Genomic DNA, 24,668 nt, shown 5'->3' on the forward strand with positions numbered 1-24,668 from the left:
TATTTTATAAATTTTAAGGAATATGACAAAAAAGATATTGTAGGTATTGAAGGAGGTGTCTCTGGGAGGGTCAGTGGTACAAAAGGGAAATGAGAATGTGATTCAATTATATTTAATTGAAATATGTTTTTAAATGTTAACAAATTCAGATAAATTGAAATTATGTAACTTTTCTCATCATAATGCAATAAAAGTTTTTTAAAAAAATTATATTGAGAAAAATGTATTTGCACTATTGCTGTAGATGAGCATCTACATGAGACTATTAAATGGGTTGTTGTTTTATATCAAACAACTTTTATAATACTCATTTTTATTGTTACAATATTTTATAAATTTTAAAGTATATGATAAAATACAAAATGAAAAAATAAATAAATAAACTATGGAGCACATTCGAGGCAAGTGAACCAAACAGTAACATGGCAAATCCTATGAGGTTAGCTGGGCACAGAACTTGTGGTTGCCAAGTCTATATATAGAGGCTATTTTTATCTGAGAAAATTAGCTTTATGTATAGTACTTTTTGCAATTTAGTGAGCTCTTGTTTGTGCTGATGCAAGCAGCATTGAAGCTCATTTTTATAATTCTTAGTTACCTCAATATATTCACTTAATCTTTGGATTTTTTTCATTTTATCTCAGCAACTACAAGGCTTATTGTTGGAAAATATTAAGCAACTCCAGAAAGTAGGAATATCATTAAGCCATCATCCTTTTTTCTTGCTACCAGACTTTTTGTTCATTCTCAACCTCTATTTGGATAGCACATATAACTACCTCCTTTAGAGAGTAGAATATCTGGATCAAATTTAGTTGTTGATGGCTTCTGTGGAGGACACCACCATTTTGCCACAAATATTATTTAACCATCTACCTGAGCCTTGTTTTTTTAATTATTTCTTTCTCTTTTATGATCCAGGTTTTTTTTCCTCTATTGGCCAAAACATGTCTCCTTTAATATCTTTCTGACTAAGCTGACTTATTAGTGAAGCTGCCTCTGTTCCTTCAGGTCCACGAAGCTCCTCATACAATTCACACTGCATCCTTATACTTTGCATAGTTGAGAGATACTGTAAAGAAGAGCTCTTACAGTGATTTATGTATTCTTGAACTCATGTTTTCAGAGTTGTTTCCCACAGCCTTCAGAGCCATCAGATCATCACCATTTTGCTGAGGATCACCAGACACATTCTCAGTTCCCAGAATCATGCTGTTTCTGATTATCATGTAGTCATTAATCTTGGCAGGGAGAGCATTCCCCAAAGGAGGGACATGAAGTAAAATATGTACATTATTATGCAAACAAGCTTTATACCTACAGCAACCATCATCACTCAAGGAGACCCACATCCTGCTGGCTCTGCTCCACAGAACCATGTCACACCATACCTTCTGCAGTCATGCTGGACCTGGCAAAGCAACTAGACTTATTATGTCCACAGTCAAGAGCAGAGAGAGAATTCAATTATGGGTTCTTACTCAGTTACTGCCCAGCCATCCTCCTTCACTTTTTTTTAAGATTTATTTATTTATTTAATGTATAAGAGTACACACTGTAACTGTACAGATAGTTGTAACCCTTCATCTGGTTGTTGGGAATTGAATTTTAGGACCTCTGCTCACTCCAGTCAACCTTGCTTGCTCTGGTTGGCTCTGCTCACTACTCCAGTAGACCCCACTTGCTCAGTCCCTGCTCTCTCTGGTCCAAAGATTTGTTTATTGTTATAAATAAGTACACTGTAGCTATCTTCAGACACACCAGAAGAGGGTATCAAACCTCATTACTGGTGATTGTGAGCCACCTTGTGGTTGCTAGGATTTGAACTCAGGATCTTTGGAAGAACAGTCAGTGTTCTTACCCACTGAGCCATCTCACCAGCACCTCCTTCTTCACTCTTATACAATCCAGAGCTTCCTGCTTAGGGAATGGCCCCACCAATGGTGGGCTGGGTCACAATCAAGACAATTCCCCACAGATATACCCATAGGCCAATATGATCTAAATAATCTCACAACTAAGGCTACCTTCTCAGGTAATTCTGGGTTATGGTAAATTGACAATTAAATAACCAGTACATAAGCAAAGAATTTTCTAGATGCATATAGGCCAAATTGTTAATAGTGATTACCACTACAGAATGAGATTGCCTGGTATTTTTGTCTACCAAATTACTCATTTTGCTATGCTTATTTATTTATGTACAGATATTTCCTTTGTAGTAGAAAAAAATGTTTAATTGTGAGCTAAATAGAAACTCTCACCCAGAGATCATTTCTCATTTAAAAAAAATCTAATTAATATGCAAATATCTATTCACCGTCTTAGTGAACTAGATACTGGTCTAAACTAGATGCCTATGAATAATAAGCAATTCACTACTTTAACTCATTTAACACTGTAAACAACACTAAGTTACTCAATTCTTTATCACTCTAATGAAATACTATGGATAATTACAAAGATGGTAATTTTTAGTTCATAGTTTTTGAGGTCCCAGTTCAAGATCAGACAGATCTACAGCTATGGGCCTCTGATGGAGGTACTGTTAAGGCACAAAGTATGTTGTAGAGCAAAGTGTTTGCCTCATGACTAGGACAAAGAAGATGATGAGCCATGTGGAGAGAAAGTGACCCATTTTCTAAAGACATAAGATCTCCTAAAGATCACCTCTCATCAGTGCCACCCTGAGGACTAAGCCCTTAATCTATGGGCAATTTTCATCCAAATTGCATCAGACTCTAGTAAGTAGGTGTACTAATCTCTTATACTACCCAAAATATAAGTCTCAGTGAGAGATCTTCATTTTGTCTATCTACTGCTCTATCTCAAACATCCAAAAGCAATGCTGACTGTAGAGACCCAAGAAGTTAAGGTACCTGCTCAAGGTCACAACTCCTCTTAAATGGAGCTGAGTTGTAAATAGATAGTCTAACTGCAGAACTCACATTTTAATTAGAGTTTTTTATTGATATGTCACCTTGAACATTCTCCAGACACCTTCTTAAGAGACAAGGAAAGTAAGAGAGAGTGATATCTTATTAAAACTATTCTACTTAGTTTAATCATGATTTCTCTGTCTGTTCAAGGGCAAGATTAGTGCCTACCTGTGCTCTTCAGAAGGGCACTGTAGAGAAAGCAAACATGGGTTACCATTCATTCTAACCCTCTAGCTTCCAACGGTGAATGAAGCATCCTCTTTTCTTCATCATCACCCAGGTTCCTCGTCTGGTTCTCCCTGGTTCCTCCTTCTTGACCAAAGATGTCCAGTTGCCCCATCACTCACCAGAGCTAAGCAATCCCCACAGCTCTCAACAAATCTCAAACCTCAGCCAGTTCAACCTATCCCCAAGGGAAAAATGAGGCACATGGGCTCCAAGCTTCTCGTGGTAGTTTCTAAAGCAGCACAAACAAGGGAAAACCCCTGAGCTTTGGGCATGCAGGCCACAATAAAAGCTTAAGGATTGTGTTTTACTTTTAAAAGATTGTGAAAGAGCCCTATGTGGTTCTGAGCTCCTTTCGTACTATTTCAAGATGATCATCACATACTGTGGGCTGAAAATACAGTCTTGTATCCTGCCCTATCATCTTCCATCCCAAGATCAGCTTCATAACTCATAGTGGAGCATAGTTAGTTCTATGTGAGTGGTTCTGACTCTGAGAAAGGTCAATATATGACTGTATCATAGATTGTAGTAGCCCAAAACAGAAATATACAAATAATGAGAAAGGTTTGTGGACTACACAAGTAGCCTCATGACAATTGGAAAACATGTTCATGGGAAAATTAGATTTATGATCTGTGAAGTTTCAGGTCATTTCAAGAAAAGGATGTGAGATTTATGAATGGGAGTTTATGAAGTGAATTGCTGCAACTTGTAGAGAGAGAAAGGGAGAAAGAGAGAGAGAAAAGGGGGAAGAGGGAGAGGGAGGGAGGGAAAACAAGAACGGAGAAGAGGGAGAAGGAGGAAGGGAGAGAAAGAAGGGGTGAGAGAGAAGAGGAGAGGGAGAGGGAGAGAGAAGGGGAGGTAAAGATTGACCACTGACTTTTTAGGGTTGAAAGGTCAGCAGTCAGCCACCACCCTCTTGTTAGCTCTGAGATTGCTGGTGTCTTGTATGCTTGCCTAGGAATTGAGTCAAACAGGGAAATTCAGGAGGAAATCCAACTGCTCATGCAGTGTTTTCTGTCTGGCCTGGACTCTCCCCCTCATAATGACTGAGGAGTGGCCACATTATCCTAAGATGCTTGCTGGAAATTGTTGCTTCCTGAGACTGTCTTGCTAGTCAATGGGATTTCCCTCCCAATGAGGTCAGAATGTCGGTGCAAGGAGCCCACTAGTCTGGCTTCCAGGCAGGCACACCAGGGACTTTCCCAGTCTGGGATCTGGGAAATAGAAGGCCTCTGAGGTCCTCTGTCACACTCCAAGCTGGAATCCCATCCACTAGTTTCTCACCAAGTGGAGTCACGGTGACCACAAAATCACTTCCACAGCAATTTCAGTCTATCCCTTGTTTGAAATCTCTCTCTTACCTAACACTAGAATCTGGGTCTCTCTTTTTTCTGTCCATTGGCTATGCACAAAATAAGTTCAGCTCAATTCCCAGGCCACAAAATAATCTTTCATATGCTCAAAGATGTACACTATATTTTTATACACTGGACCCACCATATCTAATCTATGGCCTCCTGCTTCCTTATCTCTGGATTAGTTTTCCTGGCATTCTCGTGAATGCCTCTTCAACCCCTACCCCATGAACTCTAGAACAGTCACCTTCATATATGCCTGTGGCTGAATTGTAGTAAGGCAGCTAGTGTCTGCTCCATGATATCTGACCACATCTTCATATTTTAGTCGAGCTAGCTCCTACCTTCTCCCAGTTTCTCAGGGTCTCCCCATCCTCTCCTTCATTGCATTCCCTCATCCCTTAGTCTAGCTCATTTATCTCCTGGGTACACTTCCCATCTCCAAAGCAAATCTGTCCTTCAGTCTTGCATCCTCTGATGGCTGCCCCATCCACACCCACTTTGAGGCCAAATTTTTTTTTAAAGAATTATTTGTTTATTTCATGTGTATGAGAGTACACTGTAGCTTTCTTCAGACACACCAGAAGAGTTTATCAGATCCCATTATAGATGGCTGTGAGCCACCATGTGGTTGCTGGGAATTGAACTCAGAACCTTTGGAAGAACACTCAGTGATCTTAACCACTGAGCCATCTCTCCAACCCCAAGACTAAATTTCTTAATGCCTAATCACTGACACCCCTCGTCCAGTTCTACATTAACCCCATGCATCGTGGTTCCCTTTCACAACTCCACTGAATGTAGTAGTCTGTGAAGCTCACCTGTGTTCCTCAGTGATTCAGTGGGAACTGCTGGGTCCCTGTTTTACTTGGCAGCAGCAAGTGGCACTCCTGAGCACAGCCTGTCAGATGGGTCTTGTAGAAACTGCTCTGCAGGCTCCTCTCTGTTATTCCTCTGCTCACTGCCCTCGATGAACTCTTCCTATGTATCTTTCGGATCCTTGTGGGTATCCTGGGGTTTTGTCCTCAGCTTTGCTCCCTGTTTGCTATGCATACACTTTCCCTAGAATGCTCATTCAACTCCATGATTTCAAGTACTCATAGCACCCCCAATTGAATGTCTCTCCCTCCTGAACCTCATGCAACGGCTGTCTGCTTCATAGGCAACTCCATTCAAAGACCACACAGAACCCCAGACTCAAATGTCTAGCTGCTTAATCTAGTAAGTTTAGCTCTTTCGGAATCCCTTTATCTTGAAGCAAAGACACCACCGTCCCCCGTTATAGACTTCCTTCTCTTCATCTTCTGTATCTGCCCTGTTCTTGAATCCTGGCCATTGTCACCAGCGCCTACAGTGTCCAGACTTTATAATGTATTATCTCATTTAATGTTCATGATGGGTTAGGGAAGGCTCCTGAAGGCAGATGGTAGTGGAGACAGGCCCTATCGTTTGAACAGGAGTTGGCCTAGTCATAAAGAAACCTATACAGAGAGAACCGTCAGCTGAAGCAAAGCCATTTATAAAGGTCCACGGTGGCTTGGAAGCAACAGCACAGGCACCGTGTCTAGAGACATGATGGCTTCTGAGCTAGGGACAAATGAGCACTCCTGTGACATGAACCTGGCTCCCAAGGGCAGAGGAGGCCTCTTTAGAGGGAGGTTTGGTTGTTTGGTTTGGTCTGGTCTGGTCTGGTCTGGTTTGGTTTTCAAGATCATGTTTCTCAAGCTGGACAGTGTTGGCGCACGCCTTTAATCCCAGCACTTGGGAGGCAGAGGCAGGTGGATTTCTGAGTTTGAGGCCAGCCTGGTCTACAGAGTGAGTTCCAGGACAGCCAGAACTACACAGAGAAACCCTGTCTCCAAACAAACAAACAAAAAAGATGGGGATTTCTCTGTGTAGCACTGTCCATCCTGGAACTTGCTTTATAGATCAAGCTGATCTTAAATTCAGAGATCCATCTGCCTCTGCCTCCTAAGTGCTAAGATTAAAAGCGTATACCACCACTATCCAGCATGAGGAATTTTTTAATTTTATTTTTGAGAACTTCATGAGCACACCTAGTCACTTCCTCTCCTCCCCTCGCCCTCTGGTTCCTTCCATACCTCAAAATTCGTGAACTCTTGTACTTTAGTTATCATTGTTACATGGAACTGAGGGGCCTACACAGGGCTGTGTTCAGAAAGATGTGGAGGATGGGAGTAGGGGGAGCCAACATAAGGTGAGAGCAGTCATTGTACAATCCTGGCCAGCGGCAGCAATGCAGTAGTTCACAGAGAGATGACTTTGCCCTGAATCCCCAGCTCCAACTGCACAAAATCCTCTGTGCAGGAATCAAGTCTTTCAAAGAGCACTCTGCCCCAGCTGGGAGTGGGAGGGACACATCAAGGTGAAGTCTATGGTCAATAAGTTTAAAAACTGCTAGCTTAAACCTTTTTCTTCATGAATAACTTTTCAAAGCCTTTAATACACACTACGTCTGGTATGTGTAATATAAAGAATTATCCAAACTTATATTACTAGGGAAATTTATCTGAGAGCATTTCAAGGGCATAGAGTTTAATGGAATGTGTAAATTTTTTTAAAAGACCTGGAGTTTCATGATTCTGCCAGTTCTAGTTTCTGGGTGAAAAAAAAAAAGAAAAGAAAAGAAATAATTTTCCATGGGGTGATGACTGATAATTTCAGCGGGTACTGGGCCAAGAGAGATCTGCATGTGGTTTTCACAGGGAAAACAGAGCAGGCTCACTTGAGAATAAGAGTCTTGGGTTTGGTCACTGGATTCAGATGCAGGTCTAGCAGACTCACCTGTTCCTTCCGGCTCCCACATATTTATTCAGGCCTGAAAGGCTCAGACCAGATGTTTGAGAGAATGGCAGGCCCTGGTCTCTGGAGCAGAAATAGTCTGCAGACTCTGGAATGTTCTGCTCTCACCAGGACTCCTCTCTGCACTTCTGTGCAGGAAAACCCCTCAGATCCCCCCTCATCCCAAAGAGTCTTGGCCCCAAGAGGTAGGTGCCCAGCTCTGTTGGCCTTGGCCTAGGTCTCCTTAACCTGTCACACAGACACAGGTCACCTGTTACAGGCTGTTAGAAAAATCAGACATCCACACATCATCCCGTGCCTATAAGCAAGCCCTAGCCTTAGAATGGAGTGACTTCCATGACAGTTCAAGGTTACTTCCCAGCTGTACCGCAGAGTAGAGAAGCACGGGAGGCTTGGAAGAGCCTCTTTCTCTATGGCAGGACTTCTATGTGAGAGGAGCATCAGATGTTCCTCTGCTGCTGCCAGGGCTACAGGGTGAGGGGTCAAGGGTGCAAATGGGCGCGGATAAGTCAGGACTGCTCGGGGTCAGGGTGTCTTCTGCTTAGGCAAGACTAAAGGGCAGTAAGACACAGGCTGAGCTAAAAGACTGACTTAAAGGTAAGAGCCCAGAGGGGTGGAGACTGGGCCATCCTTCTCAGACTGCTCCTGAATTGTGGCCACCTGCTGGTCGGCCTGGGTAAGTACAGAAAGGACCCTAGGACTGATTCTCCAGATTGCCTCGCCATGTGCAACTCTTACTAGGACCTATGAAGGACATCGTTCCCTGCCTCCCCCACAACATCTTAGTCTTAACAGAATCTCTGAGGGAAGTACATGTGTGTCAAGTCCAATCTCGAGCATTAAGTAACCTATGCCCCACTTCTGATGGCCTCAGATAAGGAACTGTGAGCCGGAGAAAGAAAGGAGACTGGGGCAAGGCTCCAGGATTTTCAGAGACTGAGGAAGGGAACAGTTTTTCTGGCTCCCTGTTTCGTGTTTTCTCCATCATGTATCATCCCAGCTGAGAAAGAGGTCAAGCCCTACTACCTACTGTGTTTCTTCTTTTCTACGTCTGGGTTACTTTTAACATAAAACTAAAGGACGGTCAAGTTAGAACCAGGTTGTGCTTGTTTAACAAGTTAGGAGGTCAATTCACAACACCAATATCCCACCAGTTGTTTCGAGTATCTACTCTTCTATAAAATACTGAATGACAGTATTGGCTCATCACAGGTTTTCGATAATTTGAATAGATGGATTAGATGGATGGATAGATAGACAGCCAGACAGCCAGACAGGCAGGCAGGCAGACAGACAGACAGACAGACAGACAGACAGACAGACAGATAGATAGATAGAAGAATACTGGAAGGGTGGATTGATGGATGGTTCCTGGTTTGCTCTAGGTTGATTTGACAGAAGCCATAGAGGAGAAGCTGGGGGATTAGGATAACACAGCTCCAGGCTCGAAGTCACAATGGAGAAAAATGGCAGATACAAACAAGAGTAGAAGAGAGGAAGGACAGGAGTGGAAGGAGGAGCTTTAGTCAAAGACTGGAAGAGGATAATGTATAAACCCCAAAACTGGGACTGTTCCTGGACCAGGGAACATCCTTGGGGATGCACATGCCAAGAGGGGCAGGTTTGTGCAGGTTCTGACATGCTAGCCACTGTGAGACCCTTGGGTCCATGTGCTTTGGTTTTGGGGTTTTTTTCCCAATTACAAGTCAGAATTAAATTGATCTGAACTGTTGAAGTTCTGTCCTATATTCTGTGAGACTTCTTATGTAAAATTAAATGAAACATAATGAAACGTGTAACAGTAATACACTGAATAAAGATAGCTATAATGTTTGCCTTATTTTACCTTACCAAATGGGTGGCTGTGTTGCTTCAAGGTCAGGGTGTGCAGGAGTATATGTTAGTGATGGAAAGATCCACACACATAACTTGTTGTGTTATGTAAAGTTTTCAGATGTTTAGCCCCAGGCTAGTTGTGAAACAACACTCAAAGTCTTATGTATAGTAAAATGTCAAGACATTCTGTTCCCTACTCCCTCCCAGTCCAAATACTTGCAATTCATGATCTGAACAACAACAAAAAAAAATTCACAGTAGATTTTGGCTTGACAGGCGTGACATATTTCTGAGTGGGTGGCTTTACTTATTATTTCTATTCATACTGTGATTGTTTTTCCACATCCAAGGGAGATTTCTTCTTAAACTCCTATGGATATCAAAGCTGTAAATGATTAAATCCCCTAAGTAATATAATCTACATATACACTGTCCTATATAATCATCATTTGTATATTACTAATGATACTTTATACATTATAAATGCTACACTAGTAATTGTTACTTTACACTGTTTAATAACTAATGACAAGAAAAGAATCCATATACATTGATCTTTTTTTGAACACTTTCATTGTAGGATTGTTGAATCTGTGAATGCAGAATCTACAGATATGAAGGGCTAACATATTACCAAACACTTACAGCATGTTGGACACTGCATAGTACTGCTTGTCAACAGAACAGTAAACCATGGTGTCTCAGTTAGGGTTTCCATTGATGCGAAGAGAAACCATGATCATGGAAACTTTTATAAGGGGAAATATTTAATTGGGTCTGGCTTATCATTTCAGAGGCTTAGTCCATTATCATAGCGGGGAAACAGCGGCATACTGGCAGACATGGTGCTGGAGATGGAGCTGAGAGTTCTACATCTTGATCCGCAGGCAGCAGAAAGAGAGTGTGTTCCACACTGAACAGTACTTGAGCATATAAGACCTCAAAGCCCACCTGCACAATGATATACTCCCTCCAACAAGGCTACACCCACTCTAATAAAGCCACACCTCTTAATAGTGTTATTCCCTATGGGCTGGTGGGAGCCATTTTTATTCAAACCACTGCACATGGACTACATTATTAAAAGAAATTATGGAACATCTTTCTAAAAACTAGAAAAATATAGCAATCTGTATTTAGTTATACACAGAGATAGCAACATGGAATGTTGATAATCATACCTAATGATACAAGGGAACCCAAAGAGAAACATCTCATAGCCCTCCCTACTGCCCTTCAGTTGAGCTACACATGGAGAAATCACTAAGTCATCTGAGGGTCACACTGAAGCCCAAGGACAGTGTCATGTGCTTCTCATCATCAAACCCAGTTCCTTACAACTCACTCTTCTCCCCTTTTCTGGAGTCCTCTGGAGCTAGATCTGTGATTTAAAAATTCTCCTCCAGCCCGTTACTCGGCTCCCTGTCCTGTCCTGGTTAAAATTTAGCTTTCCCCTGGGGCCACTACTTTCCCTACAGCCATACAAGGCTGTGTTCTCTCTCACACTTGGGATTTTACGCAACTCCATTTATACCCATTTGTGAGTAGTTCTCTTACAAAACCTCATAAACAAGGAAAAGAAGCTTGGGTGGTGGATTAAGAGGCATGGAGAGCCCCCAACCACCTTGGCAGTAATTGCTCCATGAGTGTAAATAAGAATTGCAGCCAGAATGACACTTGTGCTTAGCACCTTGCAATCTAAAAAACAGCTGCTGGCTACAACTCATAGTGCTACATTAATATATAATGGGAATTTGCTAAGAGACTAGAACCCAAGTTTTCAGACCACACACACAATTACCATGTATGGTGATAGACATGTCAGCTAGCCTAATCACCACAATTATTTCACAATATACACAACTTTCAAGTCATAAATGTTGTTGTGTTTTGACTTATCAGTTATACCTCTGTAACACTGAAAAAGAAAATCGTCTTCCTCAATTATTCCTTACATGAAGTTGACAAGGGAGATAGCACTGTACCGTTGAAAAACATGGGAAACTCCGGCAGGACAGAAGGTGAAGCAATATGTGCAGGTCTCTCTGTTGTGTGTGAAGATGTAGGTCAGGCCCACGAGATGCCTGACTCAAGCCTGGCACTGTTTTGCACTGGGATGCTCTACTCCGACTCTGTAACCTGAACCCGTCTGGTGCCCCCGACCAGTAGCTCTGACTAAGACTCTGGAAAACATGAGGCAGGTGCACAAGTCTACCCAGTCACTGGCATTTATATCCAACAGAGGAAGAAGCCATGTTCAAAAAAGGAGGTCAATACAGTGTTTTCTGGGTCATATCGGTGCTGTTCACTCCCTCATAGCCCGTGACCTTGTCAGAAAGTCTCCACCAAATAGGTCCCACACACACCCCCAGAAAGAAAGGAATAAATCTCTCCGCAGCCTGTCCCAAGTAGGCCTCATGTTTGAGGTCAACACCACCGTGGCAGGAGCAGGCCGTTTCTCCCTATCATACACCCAGCACTCCTGGTCTAGTGTATATCAGTCAGGACTTTTTTTTTCTAAATGAATATGACCTGTTCCTGAAATCACAAATTAATTCATGGGATATTAATCCTGTGTTGTAGTAGAATCCCAAGTGTGAGAGAGAACACAGCCTTGCAAGTCTGTTGGGAAAGTAGTGGCCCGAGGGGAAAGCTAAATTTTAACCAAGACACGACAGGAAACAGAATAATGGGATATTAATACATGTTTATTCATGTACTCACGAACTAAATTATTCATACCATGACTGCTCAAAGAGAGCCTAGGAGATCCAGCTACCAAACACTAGAATCAAAGGGCAGCAAGAGATTAAATCTATATGGGAAGCTCTTAGTCTGAGAAGTCTTCCTACAAATGAGCCGTCAACTTCTTTCTCAGCCACCTCAATGGAACAAATATGAAACACTAATAAATCCAATATTATTTTTTCAAGGCCATGAAATCTAATAGGCATAGATTTCCAATAAGTCATGTCCAGCAGCTTACTGGACTTGGCCTTCATCTACCAAGGCTGTGTTTCTAAGTTGTCTAGCTTTTAGAATCACAACCATCTGGGGTGCTTGCTGGAAAATGCAGATTCCTGAGCCTCATCCCACAGTCCTGAGTAAAGTCTTCTAGGAGATGGATGTGGAGATCCACATTTTCAATAAGTTTACTAACTGTTCTTCAATTCATGGAATTTGGGGAACATCTTTACCAAGATAACAGTGGCTTCATGGGGTAACCTTCCTCAGCCTTGTTCATGTCTTGTTGGAGAATAACACGTGAATGTATGGAGTGGAATGACTGTAAGCCTCACTGTCTGGAAGTGGTGACAGCTCCCAGACCCAGAATGATTCTGCTCACTGTTGCACTGAGAGTGAGCTTTCTGCCTGGGTCTTGGATGACCAAAGTTTGCAGAGAAGGCAGGTCCTATCTCAGCCTTGCTCTTACTCCTACCATCTGAGTGGTGGCTCATGGCTAGCCCGTAGTCCACATTAGATACACTGAGGTTGACTTGGTTGTCTATGAAGCCCTTGGTCCCTACAGTCTCTCATTTACATACTTATAGACAAAAGTGTACTTCTAGGAGTTGCTGATCCAACCAGGTGACAAAAAATAAGAGGAAGTACACAGGCTGTTCTTACCTCTCGTCCTGAGCTTGCCCTGTATCCACTTCAGGCAAGATCCTCTCCAGGAGGTAATAATCATACGTTCTTTCCCCCTTCTTTCCCTGCTCTACAGGTTCGGAATAAATTGCCTCATCCAGTTTGAAGACTTTGCCAATGCCAATGCCTTCCGTCTACTCAACAAATACCGCAACAAGTACTGTATGTTCAATGATGACATCCAAGGTACGTTTTCACCTAACAAAGTCACTGGGTAATAATGCTTTTTCACAAGGCTCACCCAAATGCCAAAAGCAGGAGGGAGACATCATCTCAGAGCTGGTGTGGTGCCAGATGCTGTTCAAGAAACAATATTAGACTTGGAATCAACTTCTCCTTGGCTGATTCTTAGCTCTGTGACCTTGAACATATCTCAAAGTTTGCTAAGCTTTGATATGCTTACGCACCAAATGGAAATCATTACTACTTCAGAGGGAGGTAAAAACTGTATAGTTTAATATCTGTAAGAAGTTCTATACACTATTGTCAATTATTAGCTACCTGAACTTGGAAAATCACTTCTCCGACTATAATTTTATTATCTGTTCTAAGATGGGAATAACTACATCAGAAACACATTGTAAAGATTTCGAGGACCAGGGGTGGAAGCCTCAGTGGATAAAAAGCACTTACTTCCTAATCATGAGGACTTGGCATTGGATTCCACACAAACTTTTGCAACTGCCTATGCCTGTGACCCGGGTGTGGTTGATACGGGAGGATCGCTGGGGTTTTGGGGTCTCCAGGCTAGCTCTAGTTTCAATGAGAGGCCACACATCTCAGTAAAATAAGGTACAGAGATCCATTGTCTTCCTCTGTTTGTAGGCACCCTGGCACCATGTGCTTATACCACACACACACATGTGCATACACATACAGAGAAAAAGAGAGAGAGCACTTATAGATCGAAAATATTACGTTTTGACTTATCAAATCAAAACATCTCTGTCAGCCGTGAGGAGTCCTTCCCTAAGCTTGGCTAATGTGTGCTGCTGAGAGATACTGGTAACCAGAGACACAGTCAAATTTAAAAAGGTCAATGTAAAGCATTAGTTTACTCCATGTCCCTTGGTCACCTGTTCTAGAGCTTTAAAACACCAAAGAAGTTGCATGCTGCTTTGGAGATAGCCATCTCTGAAGCTGGAGTAGAACAGAGGCTTCTCAGCAGTGCTCTTATCTGACCCCAGAGTTCTCAGTGACAGCTTCCTAGAGTTCTGGTAGGCCCGAGAGAAACCCTGATGGGTCCACATATCTTGCTACTTAGCAAATAAAGTTTGGTGAGCCAAGTCCGTTAAAGCAGAGGTCCATGGCAGATGAAAAGAGTAAGCTGCGGTGGAATGGTCTTGTGCTTGAGTAAAAGTTGACTACATTCTACAGATGATTGCTCACACCCAAAATGATGGCAAGTCTTCCTGGAGTCAGTTAGGGATAGACTAGAGAGGCTCCAAATTCACTTTAAAGTTTATCGCCGAATGTTTGTGACATACTAGGCACTGTCCAGAGAACTGTACACAATTTAATCCTGTGAGATATTAGTATCTGTGTCTTATAAATGAAGAAACTGAGGCACAAAGAGAATAAGTAACTTACTGAACCAGTAAGTGTCCAATTGAAAGTTTATCCCAGGCTTCTGGACTCTAAATTCTACATTCATAACCATTTATCATACTGCTCCATGCCTAAAATCACAAAGCCAAGTGCCTCTTTTCTTTGTAGTCCACATTATAGAAATATGATAAACGAATTTGGGGGAAACTTGTTGTGAGTTTTCAACGGGTGATATAACACAGTTATAGCATACAACTAGAGAATTAAGTTCAACCATAGGATTTCAAGGCCTGGAAAGTGGATGCCCAGAGAAATAGAGACCCTGAAGAGAAAGCTCAGCTTCTTATACTGTCTCTCCAGCCCTGCCAAAGGCCTGCACCTGCAACAGGCATTGGTGGGCAATGCCAACCTCACCCTAACAAGCCAGGTCCTCTGCAGCTGCAGCAGTACAGTCCGAGAAGACCGGCTGGAGGCAGAAGAGCATTCTCTCACTGCCTGCCAGTCAACTCAAAGGCAACTTGTGCCTGTGGCCTTAGAGGAAGCACCTGCTGACCAGTCATCATGCTACTCACACATGAGTCAGCAATGGGACAGCTATCTTTTGAGTCCCCTGGGCTGCCAAGTGGAAAACAAGTCCATTCGAGCAACACACCAGGTGCACAGACTCCAGATGTGCAGGCAGACAGACAGACTCACGTGTGCACATCCTCATAAACACACACAGGAACACAGCAAGCCCCTGCTGCCCATCTACCTCTGTCTCCCACAGACTGATGCCACAATGTTCCTCCAAGATGGAAACATGACTCACTGTGCAAGCCATCCCTTTGTGAGAAACTGCACTCATTTGTTGAAACACATGGGCTGGGGAGCAAGGACCTCTTTCCTGTCTTCTACTCATCCCTTCATTTCGGTTGGTTGGGGTTTTTTTTTTTGTTTTTTGGTTTTGGTTTTGGTTTGATTTGTTTTGTTTTGTTTTGTTTTTTAACAGTCTCTTGTAGCCAAGCCTTCTCTCAAACGCCTATTCCTCTTGCCTCTACTTCCCAAGCACTGGAGGTACAGCTGAGTGCCACCATGTCGAGCTATTTCCCATCACCTTGACCTGAAGAATTCCTTTACCCTTCAAGGTTCAGCTCAGTGGGTGGCCTGCTGGGGAATGGTCAGATTTGGGTACCTATGCAGGTGCTCTCTCTGACTGTTCTTACATTGGTCCACTCTAAGCCAGTTCCCATAGTGTGGTGGTTATCACATTCACCTCACAGCGATTGTTTCTACAGGACTATAACAAATAACTAAGAACATGGCTTAAGGAAGGCAAGATTTATTGTGCTTGCTGTTTGAGAGGTTTCAGTCCTTGATCCATTGTTTCTAGGCCTCTGATGAATCTGGGCATCGTAGCAGGGGGTGGAGCAGAGCTAGTTGCCCAATGGCAACAGAAAGTAATGAGAAAAGAGCAAAAGGGTCTCAGGACCAGATACATCCTTGAAACACATGCCCCTGGCAACCATTTTTTCCAACCAGGCCCCACTTCCTAATTTTCACCATTTCTAGCATCACCCTAAAATTCTGAGTCCATCAATGAGCTCTTTGACGAATCGAAACTCTCATGATCCAATCACCTCTCAATGACTGGATCTACCAAGGGCCCATAACATTTCAACACCTGAGCTTTTTAAAAGTACATCATATCCAAATCAGTGAACTCTAGATGCTACTGTTGCATTCTATGCCTCGCACTGAATGTCAGCTTTTGAAGTCAGGAACCATGGCTTACTTATTTTTGATCCCCAGTTCTCAACACAAAGATTGGCACATTATAGTAAGAGTGGTACGTGATATCTGCACATACAAATGACACACTCACCATCCCACCTATCCCTGGAAAGAGTCCATCCTGGTCCCTGCCCTGAAGCCTCTCTTTTCTGATCCTCATGCCAATTCACATATGTACTCATATTAAGATGTTCGACATGTTTACACATATGCATAATTGCATGTGAATGAAAATTTTTTTAATTAAATCAGTTCATTTCTTTAAATTCATTGTTCTGGCACACACACACATGAGATAGAAATTTCCTAATTTTTTTCTCAGAAATTAAGACTGGAGTCATGAATTTAGAACTCCTGAGAAGAGTTGGTAGACAGAACAAGAACGACAGGATCTCTATCAGATCATCACAGCCTTGGGTGATCACAACCCTGTATGTAGGCGTACCCATATAACTAATCAAAATGTGAGAAGGTTGGCATGGAGATCCACCCACATCTTTATTCAAGGGAAGATGCACTGCCTTTGCTGATGCAGACAGAGCCTCAGCTGCAGAAAATCCCTAACTCAGTCCTGTCCTGCCACAGCTACCCTCCCAACTGACGAAGGGTGTCTATTCATTCTATCCCTGTCCTGGACTGAGCTTCTGGTGGGGTTAGTTGAGGATTTGAGGTCTAAGTGAGTCTCAATATCCTTCTCTGCCCCGTCCACACAAGCACAAGCTTAGACAGGCATGGTCCATACCAGCAAGAGATAGGAATAATCTCAAAATCTGTCTGTGACCTACTGAAAGGACTGGAACAAAGTGGGCCCCATGGAAATGAAGCCATCACCATTCTGCCTGCTTTCAGCATAAGCCCTGCCTCTTACATTAGTGGAACAGGAAAAGATGGAAGAAGAGTCCTCAGGAGCCCCCGAGGCTGAGCTTCCAGTGGGCTCTACCATGCATGAACGTCAAGCACCTCGTTTGTATTGTCTGAATCACAGACCCCATGAGGCCCACAAAAGACTTCCTTCTATTTGTCTCCTCTGTCCTCACCCCAACTCTGGCTCACAAGAATCCTCAGCCCAGGCTAGGCTGGCTGGTTCTTGGTGAACGGGGCTGCCAATGCTCTGACTCATCGCTGGCAGTCTCTTCAGAATTTTAGAATAGGCAGAGGCTCAGGTGACTTTTGTTGTTTCAGCTGGGAACATCCCTGCTCTTGGCGGGGAGAAGAGAGAGACAGGAAAGGGGAAGGGCAGCGAGGATGGTCATGCTGCAGACAGACTAATTTTGACCTTGGGAAGGATAGCTTGCACGAAAGAAGTCAGGTACAGAATACTGCTGATCGAGCGACCTTGAGCCCTGTCTTCCACTGCAGGCTAACCACGTACTGAAACTGGCTCATCAACTCCAGAACACACTGTACACAACCAGTCTTACCCTCTATGTCCTTTTAAGTCTTCAAGGACTGATAAACCTGAGAATCCTCTCAGGATTGTATCCTATGCCACTCCTTCACAATTTTTGTTTGGTTGGGTTTTTGTTTGTTTGTGTGTTCTCCAGATAAGGTGTCACTGTTAGGTCAGGCTAACCTTGAATTTGAGTTGATCTTTCTGCCTTCACTGCCTTTCTACTGCTTGGAATCGCAAAACTGCATGCCACTAAGCCTGGTACCCTTTTGTATTTTCAAATGTCAGTGAATGAGCCAGAGTATTTAAGACATCATATTGAGATGGGTCTGTCCCTGAATCCTCAATTTTCTGCTCTGTGATTGTAGCCAAGTGGTTTATGTTCTCAGAGCATCCTTTACCCTTCCCTCTGAAACGATTTAGCAGCCATGACTAATGATGGCAAGTATCAGAGCAGAGTATGCTCTTCTCAAGCCAGCACTTATTGAGGTGAGTTGAAATCTATGCCAGTTCACTAATATCTTCAGAATTACCCATGTTGCACTAACTGGTGTGGGGGTGGGGAGGGGTGGGGTGAGGTGTACAGGAACACCCACTCAGTGGTTCTAGTTCATGGTCCCAATGCTAATATTTTGAGTGCACAAGTATGGAGAGGAGGAAGGTGCATTGAGACATAGAGCATTGTCGAAAATGAGGAGAGTGTGTGAGCGCAATGCTACTGAAGCCTGATGAAGAGGGAGACCTGGGCACCGTGCTTCTCTACACTTCTCTGAGGTGATCTGGCAGTGCCTGCCTGTCCTGCATTGTGGGGTTTCTGTGCAGCCTTGGTTCTGAACATACAACATGCTAACTTTGCACTGCGTGTGCCATTCTAGCATGCCACGTCAACCAAGGCTGCCTGAGCTGCCAGGGCTCAGGTTTGAGACTGCTATCTGCTCCACATTGCAGTGTCTCTGCTGGCTTGGATTAATTTTTTTATTACTGCACATCCAGAAGCTTTTGATGACTGCTATGTTTTTCTCAACCTCCACTTCAATGACATGACTCCACGTGGGGTTACAATTCATGGTTTCATATGCTGCTGCTGCTGTGCTCTAGGAAAGTTCCCTTGTGGCGCGGGGCACTGCTGAAGTGGTCTCAGAGACTAACAGGGTGTCAGGAAAGAGGGGTCTGACTCTTCTTAAGTGATGCTGGCAGATCCTAGAGAACAAGCCTATTCTGGGGCTCTTTCTGCATTCAGGGCCTTTGATGGCCTGACTTCAGCCCCCAGTGCATGCAAATGAATACATGGAGGCAGTGGGCGGCTGCTATGGGAGGGGATTGCTGTGGATCATGACAAAGGCTTGCTTGCTTCATAGAAGCCACTTAGTCCTCAGAAACCCAGGGCTCCACAGACACCTCAGTCAGACCTTGACCCAGACCACCTCTTCCTGTCCCTCTAGCTAGCGGTTATTGTCGTCACCAATTCCTCCTGAAAGCTGTTTAGGAGATCAACTGTTTCAACTTGGTCAGATGTGACTATTAAAAGGAATATTTTCAGCCTGTCCTTTTGTACCATTTCCTAAACGTACTGCCTCAAGTACTCCGTTTGCAGGAAGCGTAATTATGGAACATTCCCACCGAGTAAGAAAGTTTGTTTATCTTTCATCACGAATGGGAACAAGCAGTTCGCATCACTTGTGGGCACAAGCCATGCTCTCCCACAGCCCTAGACTCTCAGACTTCTTGGGGTGGTTACCTCCAAAAATCTAAGCAATTTTCCTCCTCTCCAATTTTAAAATTCCAGGCACACAGTCCAAGAACGAACTCACCCCCACCCCACCCAACAATGGAAGTTAATGGTGGAGACAATCACTTGATTTGCCAAGCTCCTCTTTTATAATTTGGGATCTAAAAACTACTGCTTTCTCTCTTGAGTTCTGATCTGGAATTTAGAGAACTTACCACACACACTGCCCCCACCCCCAGAGTGAGGTCTTAAGAGTGGGACCCAGAAAGGTGATCATGAAGAAGCAACTGAAGAGACAGCCGGTGGATGTATATCCCTGGAGCAAAATTCAGAAAGAGTCCTCCCAGGGAATGATTGGCAGCAGTGCCAAATACTGCTGAGAGGTTACAGCACAGGAAGCTGAGAGCTGACCAGGGAACTTGACAAGGTGGAGCTGCCTCATGACCCCGACAAGAGGTGAGCCGGTCACTTCTGTCCACTGGATTCCACAGAGACAGAGAAGAAAATAAATGGAGTCCATGGTCACATTCAGCCCTGGAAGAGCTTGACTATAAAAGGCAGTACAGACTGGGGTTGGGACTACAAGGGCAAGGCTCTTTTTTTTTTTTTTAATAGAAGTTTTACAATGTGTTTACCACTGATGGGGATGAATCCATCAGAGAGGGAGACACTGAGGATGGAGAACGAAGGAAAGAATTGGAGTACAAATCTCATGGGTCCCTGAGAACAAGATGCAGTGCAGGAGGTGGCTTTGCCTAGGACCTCCATGGTCTCTGCAGGGGTGGCAAAGGCTCTGGGATGAGGCAGAGGGTCTGGAGACCTGCTGAGAAAGCTCACAGCTTCTGGGGAACTCTTGCATTCTTCTTTATAGGTGCAAGTGGAGTCCCTGGGTAGCCACTCCATTCAGCTTCTCATGACTGCTTCGATTTCCTTTGAGCTAACACTTTCAAGACCTGAATTTGAATCCCCAGCACCCATGAAAAAAGCCAGGTGTGGCTGGCTGCTCTTTCCTAACAGAAAGTAAAAAAAAAACTAAAAGCCTCAATAGAAGGAACACCAAAATACCTACTCTGTAGCGTTCTTAATAAAGATGAAACAAGTGAGGGCTGGTAAGAAAGCAGCACACAGCCAAGTTCACCATAAGACTGATTGATAGGGCTTAGGAAGAGGCTCATTTGCTGTGCAGATTTGAAGACCTGAGTTCGAATCCCCAGCACCCATATAAGAAGCCAGGTGTGGCTGCTCTTGACTTTACCCCAACACTTGGGGAGAGGCAGAGACAGGTGGGTCCTGGGAGACTTAGTCTAACCAAAACAGTTAGAACTGGAAAGCTCCTAGTCATGGCAGTAAGGTAGAGAGCGATAGAGGAAGACACAGAACACCCTCCACTGGCCTTTCATGCATGTTCCACACATACCACACGTTTCCCCATAATACGCAAACACGCACAACATACACCACCACAACAAAGGTATATATAATAAATCAATGGCAACTGTCTTTGGGTGGCTTATTGCAGCATGCCGCTCTTCAGTGCCATTCCCTAACTGACCCCATTCAGAGTCGTTGCTGAACACTGATGGCTCCTGACAAAGTTCTCGTCCATCAGCCTCCACTTTACCCACCCCACCCCCACTGCCACCCCCACCCCCACAGTCCTCTCCCACAAAACCCTTATTCTTTTCGTGCTGCTGCCTCCAGTTCCCCAGGAAAGGCTATGGTCCTGCTTTTCTTCTAGACCACGGACTAGACCAACCCACTTTCTCTTCCGGGTTGGTATCCTCCTCTGTATAAGTATAGGAAGTCAGAATCACAAACCTCCTCCTGCACGATGTTCTGCCAATAAGTTTAGTTATTCAACTTTCTGATTCTAACCTCCAAAGATATCTGATAAGCAAAAACAAAAAACCAAGCCAAAGAAACATCTACCATGAAATATCTTTGGCGCCATCTACTGGTGCATGACTTGCAAAGAGCCTCCCTGAAAGCAGACAGTGTTCTACAGAGCAGAAAACTCTGATTCTAGATGACAAAGAACTGGTGCCTCCGTGGGGGAAGCCATCGCCATCAGCGTCAGCATTTGAATGAGCACACATAAAATCCACACAGCTTTAGAGATGTGTGTGTGTGTGTGTTGTTGTTGTTACTTACTCATAGCATTTCCTGTGTCCCTATGCAATCTTCTCAAAACTTTTAATAAAAATGTTTTACATGATGTCTGTGCAGGTGTGTGCTCCCATGCACACCAGTGTGTGGGCCAGAGGCTGACATTGAGTCCATTCCTCTTTCATGTTCCACCTTTATTCTTTGAGACACAGTGTCATGTTTAACATGGTATTCACCATTTCAGCTAGAGTTGCTCACTGTGAGCCTCTGGGATCCTACTAAATCCATTCTGTGGTTTACAGACACATAGTACCATGTCCAACTTACACATGAGTGCTAAGGACCCAAACCCAGGTCCTCATGCATGAACAGAAAGTACCCAGACTGAGCCATCTCTGCAGCCCTATGGTCATTTGTTTTTTTAATGTATGTATTCATGTGTTTAATGTATATGAGCACTCTGTCTTCATGAACATCAGCAACAAGAATCAGATCCCAATACAAATGGTTGTGAGCCACCATGTGGTTGCTGGGAATTGAACTCAGGATCTCTGGGAGAGTAGCTGGTACCCTTAACTGCTGACTCATCTCTCAAGCCTCCATTTTTCATCATTGAAAATATTCTCCTGAGTATCTATCCTAGCTAATTTACTCAATTATCTTTCATTTGTTAGCTGTTTAGATTATTTCCAATAACTGTGTATTACAAATAAAACTGTCCTAAGTGTTCTAGTGCCCATATTTCAGATTCCCATGCATTGATTTCCAAAAGTAGAAGTATGAGGTCAAAGGTTAAAAACATTTTTATGCCCTGGATTTATATGGGGAAATCATTTTCTAAAACCGTCACTTGCCACAGTTAACCTCATTTTTGTTTTCTTACTGGTTGAAATGGCACAGACCACAAATGGCCCCGCCTTCATTTCCTTTCCTTTGACTGCTTCATGGAGGCTTAACATTGACACCGTGAGCCCTCAGTATCCGTGAGGACCTGTACCAGAGAACACTCAATATAAAAAGGGTTAAATGTGTATTGGAGAATTGAAAATCAGGAAAAAAAAAAAAAAACAATAAGACACTGCCCCCCCTACCCCCAAGGCTGAGGAACAAAAGAGAGGAGGAGGTGGCTGGCCGGTGTTGACAGTCATGCTGGGAGGTTAGCTCTCTACATGATGCTGGTTGGTTGCCAAGGGGTTCAACTGCCACTACCGAAGTGAAGGATCAAGTCTGTGGGGGTGTCTGACTTAGCAAAAGCACAACTATCTCTTAAATTCCAGTGTCAAATGAATGATACTTCTTAAAAGTATACTAATGTTTCGTAGAATAAACCCATACAAAATTATTTTTATCTGAATTTCAAGTGCTATTAAATGTCCTACATTTTACCTCGGATTCTGTATGACGGAGGCCACTCTGGAAACAGTCATTTCTTTCCTGTAGCCTTCCAGTTGCTCTCTGGCTCCTTTTTCTGGCAGATCCCTGCATAGAGCCAGTTGATGGTTCTGAAAGTACTGTGTTACTTGGTGCTGCCACACTCTCTCATTTACAAGCACCTTTGTACTCCCAGATGACAAAAGCAACTCTAACAAAACAGAACTCTCCAACAAATGAAAACTGTCCCACTCACTCCCCTCAAATGACATTTATTAGTTACTGCAAGAGAGTCACACTAAGCACTGCTAGGAAGAATTAACTTGCTCTTCAGATCCAGCCCCAGTTGAAAACCCTGTTACTCCATAATTAAAGTACAGAATTATCTCCCAATATGGTACCAAATGATCAGGGTGAAAAGAAGGGAGAAAGAATCAGCCAACCTCTTCCATTCTCTGTTGTCATATAACCAAGAAAGGGTGGTGCATGCCTGCTTGCTGGTTTCTCTGGTCAGTCATAATGTCACTGGTGCTCATAAGCTTCTTCCTCAACCATTCTGTGTTTTCTTGTCCTCAGAAAGACTTTATCTGGCCAGGGTTCTTCATCCAGTAAGGTGGCACAACCCTGAATTTCCGAAGGTCCTGAATCTTCAATAGCCAATCTTTAGTTGTCATGTTCATTGATATTTACGAACAAGCATGGAAGTATCAAGATACCCCAAATGATATCTCAGCTGTGTTCCTTTCTGATGGTTACCTTCCTCTTGGTTATTAGGATCAATCGTCATAGTCAGAGAAGTGGGAGTCTTCTTTACTTGCTGAGAGATCTCAATCCCCAGATGGCGATCTCAAACCCCAATTGAATAGACTTGCTGTGATTCCTAATGGATGTTTTTTTTTCTCTCTCTCTCTCTCTTCTGGGAGTTAAGGCCTCTAATCAGACAGGGCACAAGTTTGAAGCCACACGAAGCATAATTCTGTAAGTGTGTTATCTGGTAGAATTCTGAGGAGCCCATGTGTTCTGCCTGTGAGAAAAGGGGAACTAAGTCTTGCTTGCTAAATCAGATCATACGTTGTATATTGTTACCATACAGTCTTATGATGTGGTGGGTAAGATGGGCAACTCATGACCTACAGACAACTGGTGTCTCATGGCTCTATTAAGTCTTATTTTCAAATGTCTTTATCCTTTAAATGGGGTCTGTGGATGCCATGTCCTACGTGACCTGGTCATGGAATCCTGCCTGGGAAGCCCACAGAGATGAAGAAATGACAGGCCGTGAAGGAATAACAGACTCATAGAGAAGCTAGGGTCTGGTGCACTGTACTTGCTATGACAGAAGTAACCAGGACTACACAGTGAACAAGACTGCCCACTTACTATGTGCAGGGGAAGGGGTTAGCTACTCTCCATAGGAGGTCGCTATGGCTAAGAGTCTCAGGCTATAAATATCAGGGAGGAGGAAGCTGATGTTTTCTGTATACTGTCAACATTTGCTCACAGACCAGGGGAAGGCTTTGTCATTTCCCATGGACCTAAGGATCTGAGGTCCTTGACAGGGCTGTACCCATGTCAAAGCTACACACATTCACATTCATGTATGTCCCCACATATGGGAATCACATTTCATTTTTGGTGTCTGTTAATTGCATCTATCCTGTTACTTCATTTGTTAATAATCACAGTAGAAGCTCCTGAATAGCTAGTTGTCTGTCCCACAGACAAGTAACAATTTTAGGGGGAGTATTTCTTAAACAGTTATTTACAGTAGAAGGTAAGATATGGAATTGATTTGCCCTGAATCCCTCATGCCTGCAGATATGACTTCTTTAAGACTTAAGAAAAAACTGGGAGGTGGTGCACGCCTTTAATCCCAGCACTTGGGAGGCAGAGGCAGGCGGATTTCTGAGTTCGAGGCC

General features: G+C 43.5%; 1 protein-coding gene across 2 annotated transcripts in view; it reads left to right on the plus strand.

The window, feature by feature from the left end:
• Me3 (malic enzyme 3) overlaps positions 1–24,668 on the plus strand; it is a 197,163-nt gene that overhangs the window by 163,154 nt on the left and 9,341 nt on the right. For both annotated transcript variants that reach the window (XM_031387286.1, XM_031387287.1), the window contains exon 8: positions 12,909–13,018. In XM_031387286.1, coding sequence (XP_031243146.1) covers positions 12,909–13,018 — 110 coding nt within the window. The remainder of the gene's footprint in view (positions 1–12,908; positions 13,019–24,668) is intronic.

The sequence above is a fragment of the Mastomys coucha genome, unplaced genomic scaffold (assembly GCF_008632895.1).
Source record: "Mastomys coucha isolate ucsf_1 unplaced genomic scaffold, UCSF_Mcou_1 pScaffold21, whole genome shotgun sequence".
Classification (NCBI taxonomy): domain Eukaryota; kingdom Metazoa; phylum Chordata; class Mammalia; order Rodentia; family Muridae; genus Mastomys; species Mastomys coucha.